Source organism: Blastocystis hominis (assembly GCF_000151665.1).
Source record: "Blastocystis hominis, Singapore isolate B (sub-type 7) whole genome shotgun sequence assembly, scaffold_1".
NCBI lineage: Eukaryota > Bigyra > Opalinata > Blastocystidae > Blastocystis > Blastocystis hominis.
In genome coordinates, this window is record NW_013171816.1 from 932768 (window position 1) to 940053 (window position 7286).

Sequence of the window (7286 nt, forward strand, 5' to 3'; positions counted from 1 at the left end):
CCTACTCCAACTCCAACTATGACGCCAACTCCTACTCCAACACCCATTATGACGCCAACTCCTACTCCAACTCCAACTATGACGCCAACACCTACTCCAACACCTACTCCAACACCAACACCTACTCCTACTCCAACTCCTACTCCAACTCCAACTATGACGCCAACTCCTACTCCAACACCCATTATGACGCCAACTCCTACTCCAACAATGACGCCAACTCCTACTCCAACTCCTACTCCAACTCCAACTATGACGCCAACTCCTACTCCAACACCCATTATGACGCCAACTCCTACTCCAACTCCAACTATGACGCCAACACCTACTCCAACACCTACTCCAACACCAACACCTACTCCTACTCCAACTCCTACTCCAACTATGACGCCAACTCCAACTATGACGCCAACTCCAACTATGACGCCTACTCCTACTCCAACACCTACTCCTACTCCAACTCCTACTCCAACTCCAACAATGACGCCAACACCATCTATGACGCCAACTCCTACTCCAACACCTACTCCTACTCCAACTCCTACTCCAACTCCAACTATGACGCCAACTCCAACTATGACGCCAACTCCAACTATGACGCCAACACCAACAATGACGCCAACTCCTACTCCAACACCTACTCCTACAACGTTTCCATATCAAATTGAATGCAGCAAAGAACAAAATATGGTCAAAATTATACGTGTATGTGGTGATTATCCTCTTGAAGAATCATTGGAGATTTATGAGGGAAACTATCCTTCTTCAAGCTCAGTTGTGTACAGTCAGAACATATGTACATCTGAAATGATTTATTTGTGCCTTAATCCTGTTGAACATACAATTATTATGCGTGATTCATGGGGTGATGGCTGGACGGGAGGTTCTTCGATCACTTTGAGGACTGACAAAAAGACTCTAAAGTATAATGTAACTAGTGGAAGCAGTACTGTAATTCATGTTTTCACATTAGAATTGACGGAGTCTCCGATTAATTCTATTCCGAAAATAATACACGTTGCATATTTAAATTCGACTCTTTCCGATAATATACCAAACAATGTCACAATTCTAATCATTTATGTCATAAATAGCGGTAATGACATAACTTTTCAATTTCCATATTTAAAAGAAATGTATATAAATACCTATCATTTTATTTTTTCCCACGCCTTTACGATGAATTGCCCATCTCTTGAAATATTGGAAGTTGTTAATATTCCACATATAAATTATGGACTGGCATTGTTTCCTGCATTGAGAAACTATCCAATATTGTATCCCGCTGTTATGTTTAGTGCATACGATAATAAAGAAACATTTGCAAGAATTCCTAAAAATGTTAAATATTTGATTTTCAAGCACTGTAATAATAGTGATTTGACTGAGTTGAATATAGATTTTCATGATTTGGAGGCTTTATACATTAATGATGATGCTTTTCCATATATGAATAGTTTAAATATTAATGCCCCATTATTAAATGATTTCGTTATATGCGGTTCTACTTTCTCAAGCAATACTAATACTTCCCCTCGTATTCTCACTGAGTCACTTCCTGATAGTATTCCTGACTGTAAACAGAATGAATTATTAATCGAAGTTGTTCGGACTTGTAGTACATATGTGCAAGAAGAATCATTTGTCATTTTTGAAGGAACATATCCCTTTTTTAGTGGTATTTTATTCAATCAGAGTTTTTGTAGTGTAGCAAGAAAATACATTTGCATTAAGCCTATTGCACATACCATTGTAATGCATGATTATTTTAAAGATGGTTGGAGTGATGGATCATTACTTTTAATTAATTATGAAGACAAGTCTATTAATTACACACTGGAATTTGGGATACTTAGAAAAACATTTACATTTGATTATTCAACATCTACAGCTGTTAATACAACTAATATAATTCCTGCATCAGCAACACTTACTTCATCTTCTAATATTCAATCACATCTAACAGAAGTATTTACTGCTTATGATACTATGGCTTCTATGGCAAATATTCCTAGAAATATTACCAAACTGATTATCACACATAACGATGATAGTGATGTGAGTGTATTCAATTTGAATTATGTGTTTCTTCAAGAGCTGTATTTATGTGGCAGCGTCTATCCAAGAGTTTTTCAGCTAAATCTGGAATGTCCTATTTTGCACACTATTTCTATATCTGAATATTGTAGTTTTCATCCTTCCCATTTGAATCCAACTACATTAGTTCCGACAGTGACTTTACCTGAATGTAATGAAGGACAATTTTTGACTCAGCTCCGTCGCACATGTGGGTATTGGAAGGAAAACGAATTACTGACAATATATGAAGGAACTGATGATGGAGTAGATAATATTGTATATGAGCAAACTGCCTGTGTTAATATAATAACATACATATGTTTGAATCCCGGAGAGTATACTCTTTTGTTAAATAATTATTCTCCAAATGGTTGGAGTACTGGTTCCTCTCTGGTATTAAGTAATGAATATTCTAACCTGAATTTGCAGTTCCGACCATTATTCTCAATAAAATATGTTGTAAATGCTGAAACTCTGGATCTTATTATACCAAATCTTACTAATAATGCTCCTGATGAATGCGATAAAGGAAAAATATTGGTCGAACTTATACGAGTATGTTCTGACTATCCACATGAAGAATCATTTGAGATATATGAAGGAACTGGAAATAATATGGGTAATGTGGTTTACTCTCAGATTGAATGCATTGGTGGAATAACATATTTGTGTATGAACTTGGTTGAACATACGATAATACTACGAGATTCGTATGGAGATGGTTGGAGTAATAAGTCATCGCTCAAACTAAGTAATGGGAATAAATCTATATCCTTCAAATTAGACACTCAGACAAATACTCTGACCAAAAATTTCAATGTTCAAGCCCTGGTACAGCTAAACTCAATTCCTGAATGTGATGGTGAAGAAGTGTTGGTCGAACTTATTCGTGATTGTGGTTTTATACCTGAAGAAGAAGGATTTGAAATTTATGAAGGAAGAGATACGAATGGAAATGCTCTTATCGCTCAGGCTTCTTGCACAACTGAGGTTCGATACTTGTGTATCAATCCTGTTGAGCACACTTTGGTGATGCGTGATTCTGGCCTTAATGGATGGTCTACGGGTTCTATTTTGATTTTGAAGAGCGGAGATCTTTCTCTGGAATTTGTAATGGAAAGTGGATACCTTCAAACGAACTCGGTCTTCAACTTTGGTATGGCTTACACTGAAGTCCCTACGACTATGGCTCCCACTGATGATACTCAAGAACAGTTCCAAATCATGTTGATTCGTTCTTGTGGTAACTCGTCGGATTCTGAAGGCTTTACGATTTATGAGGGAGCTACGCGTGACCATGCTATCTATAGTCAGACTACTTGTGCTGCTGGTGTAGTGAACCTGTACATCACTCGCGGTCTCTACACGATTGTGATGACGAATTCGAATGAACAGGTTTGGGCTGAGAATTCGATGGTTCGTGTTTTCTACGGCAGTTTGCTTGGATCGTACAGGAAGGTTGTTGTGGGTGCTGAAGAGTCTGCAATGTTTGCTCTTCCTGAAGTGATTGAGGCTGGAGCTGCTTGGAAATACTCTTCGGAGGCCATGGTGGGCACGAGCTGGACCACGGAGAATGTGAACTGGAGTTTGATTTCGGAGTACCCGGCTATTTCTTCGATCACGCGTTACTTCCGTCAGAGTTACACGTTGTTTGGAGCTGGATTCCAATCTGTGATCATCCAGGTGAAGACGAACGGTGGCTTTGTGTTCTATGTGAACGGAATCGAGGCTTCTCGCTTCAACTTGCCCGCTGGAGAGATTACTGCAACGACGCAGGCTACCGAACTGAAGGAGAGCAATGTGTACCGCATTCTCCGCCTGTCTCTGGACGCTTATTCTGCTGTGAATGGTGTGTATGAATTCGCTGTGGAAATGCACGCTGCTGAGGGTCAGATTGGTCAGGCCGAGCACTTCGAGTGCTCTGTGGAGTTCACGATCTATGAACAATCGCTGGTTGGAAGCGGTCAGGCTACTTCGAACCTACCTGGTATGTTTGGATATTGGATTCAGAACCTGTTCGATAACTCGATTTCTACCAAGTACCGAGCCGCTGTGACGAGCTCAGATTTCCCTGTGGAAGTGATCTACACGTTCCCTGAGGGCGATGAATACACGATGAACAAGTATGTGCTCACTAACGGCGATTCGACAGCTGCGGCTTGCAACACGTGGAAGATCTTCGGTAGAAAGAACGAAAGCGACGAATGGGTGATGCTGGATAGCCAGGATAGTGTGGAGTGGCAAACAGCCGCTCAGTCCTTGACCTTCACTCTAAGCAACGTGAATGCCTACAATGCCTACATGTTCCAGTGTAGCTCAGTTGTGAATATGGATGATACCTTTTTTGGAAATCAGCTCGATATGGCTGAATGGATTCTATTGCTGGTTTAATAATGGAAACAAGTGCAGGGATAATTGCTTTTGTATATTTATTTGTTGATTATCCATGTTGGTCTAGATACTCAAATTAAACGATATTACCTTTTTGAACTTGCTTTTATAGCTTAACATTTTTAAGTTTCCGTATAATAGATAATCCTAACTAGCATAAAACTATACTGACTAATTCATTAGTGTGGTGTTCAACAACTCAAATAATACATTCAAAATAATACCACAGATTGATTTGGATATACAAATATTATTGTGTGTTTATTTGCGTATACTTTTAATTATTATGAGTTGATTTAATAATAAAGGCTTTCCTTCTGTATTAAATTCACAATTTAATCTAATTTTCCAATAGTTTTTTTTATGTAAACGGAGTATAGCATTATTATTAGTACTATTCAATTCTCACAGGATATTTCACATATCTATGTTACAGTAAATTGAAAAACTTACTCTGAATATCCTTTAAGACTCTAAGAATTCCGAAATGGAATACTTCTTTATCACCCAATATTATTCATATTTCTGTCATTGTTTCGAATAATAATACATCTACAAAAAAGGAAAATTTCTCTTGGTAAGTGTAACTGGCATGAGCCAGAGATAGTGAACCTTTCAGAATCATATACTAAATGCAGTAACTACAAAAATCAATTAGTCAAACACAGTTTATTCATTATTAATTGCTTTTCATAACTGATCCCTAGTCTCATTCCATAATGAATAAAAATTCAACTAGAATATCTGACGTTGTATTTCGATTGGTTACTTTTGCATGTCTCGAAATACACATATTTGGACATTTGAACAAAATATGGTGTATTCAAAAAGCATTTTTTATGTCATTCTGATTAAGCACTTACCACCTTCGTTGTAGATAACGGCAGAACCATTAGCAATCTTTTTCTCTTGAGTATCAGTCTTTTTAGAGGTTGCCACATTGAGTGTGGGTTGACTTCTATATTTGCCCACATTGGATGTAGATTGATTGCTAGGATTGCCCACATTGGGTGTGGATCGATTCGTAGCAGTAGATTGAGTTGTTGAATAACGTAAAACAACTCCATGATTCTTTTGGAATAACTCGCGATACTTGTACTTCTTCTCAGAATAAAGTGCTTCATAACCACTTGGATCTCCTACAATTTGTTTCAAATAACCAGCAGTATCGAAAACATATCCATTGATCAATTTATTATCTTTAAATAATCCCTCAGAAATATTATTGGCATCAAATAGAATTCCAGCATACATCATCAACCATTTCACTTCACCATAATAAAATGGTACTTTCTGACCATTGGACATGACTCGACTTAGTGTGCATTCTTTTATAGTTTCAACACTTTCAAATTCACCATTATATGCAAACCCATCATACATCAATTCACCCTCTCCTTCTATTGACAGATTGAAATCAAAATCTTCGAGTTTTATCGAACCAGTGTATTCAAACATAGCATTCTTGATATGGATTTTATTGTCTCGCAACTCAGATGATTTCATAGAATACCGAGAATTACCAAGGAAACTTATGTACCAAATTCCTTTGACTGGCTTCATATCATGTCCCACAAAATGTATCGAGCCTTGATACAATTGTATACCATTTTTGGACACTATTGCATTCTGATAAATCGAAGCGTTATGAACTTGTGTAAATTCACCAAAGTTACATTCTATCTTTAAATCGTTTTGATAATAAGCTGCATTCTCATATTGGTCATTTCTCCAATTTCCATAAAGTAATAGTGTTTTTCCATCTTCTTTGTATTCTGTTCCGTTTCCTTCACGTTTTCCAAACACATAACTACCTACATACTTCAATTTCCCATTTTCATATTCTTGGCCTGCTCCATGTGGGATGTATTCCCATTTCACAAATCGATTAGGTACCATTCCAGTATTCGATATCAAGTGTTCTGAATTTGCTTTACTCATCACAAATCCTTCGTAGAGTAATTCGGTGCCACTTTTCACTGTACAATAGATAAAACGATCTCTCTTTTCCAACTTGTATTCTCTTCCATCGATATTGCATTCAGTCACGTTGTGTTCTCCATAATTTCTATATAGTGTACTCTTTTTATAGTCTCTTTCATTCAATCGGATTGTGTATTCAAATTGTGGATCAATCTCGCCATTTAGCCATTCACCTTCGATTATACGACCATCTTTAGCAAATCGAAGCTTGCCTTTATACATCTTATTGTTACGCCATTCACCTTCAAACCAACATCTATAATCTTTGTTTATCAATAATTCTCCTACTCCTTGACCATCATAAATGTATTCCATTTTTCCATCATTATATTCATATATGATTATACTTCCTCGATAGATTTCAGTTGTTAATCGTTTCACGCAAGCATCATCATTATAAATAATAGTCCTTCCTTTTTCATATCTTATACCTTCATAACCATTCTCATTCTTCATAACCATTTCAATTCTAGTTCCATTCACATTATAACATGCATTACCTTCGAGAACACCATTCTTGTATGTTACTTTCTTTGTCAAATACGATTCCAGTTTCTTTTCATCATATTCAACACGCATTCCTTTGAATATTGAATCCAACTCATTTTTGTTCGGTAGTTTATAGAAAGTACAGATTCCTTCTCTTTTACCGTTTTCATTTTTCTTTCCATACATTACATTCAAACCTCCTTCAAAGTACCATCCTAAACCATCATTATCAGCATTAACAATATCAATATATTCATATGAACCATTATCTTCATTGATATACATACGAAGAATATACTTGTTAGATGAATAATATACCTTCTTAAGCAATGTAAAACCTTCTT

At 36.8% G+C, this 7286-nt stretch overlaps 2 protein-coding genes across 2 annotated transcripts in view; one reads left to right on the forward strand and one right to left on the reverse strand.

Moving 5' to 3' along the window:
• Nucleotides 1-4470, forward strand: part of GSBLH_T00000944001 (uncharacterized protein) — a gene marked incomplete at both ends in the record, with an annotated part of 6360 nt that extends 1890 nt beyond the window's left edge. Inside the window, one exon of the mRNA XM_013039240.1 lies at nucleotides 1-4470. This exon is cut by the window's left edge and continues 1890 nt beyond it. Within this exon, the coding sequence (XP_012894694.1) occupies nucleotides 1-4470 (4470 nt within the window).
• An 837-nt stretch (nucleotides 4471-5307) lies between these two features.
• On the reverse strand, nucleotides 5308-7227 carry GSBLH_T00006157001 (uncharacterized protein; the record flags this gene model as incomplete). Its single annotated transcript, XM_013039241.1, has 1 exon — nucleotides 5308-7227. The coding sequence occupies one exon, from the start codon at nucleotides 7225-7227 to the stop codon at nucleotides 5308-5310; it is 1920 nt and encodes a 639-aa protein (XP_012894695.1).
• Nucleotides 7228-7286: the final 59 nt, after the last annotated feature.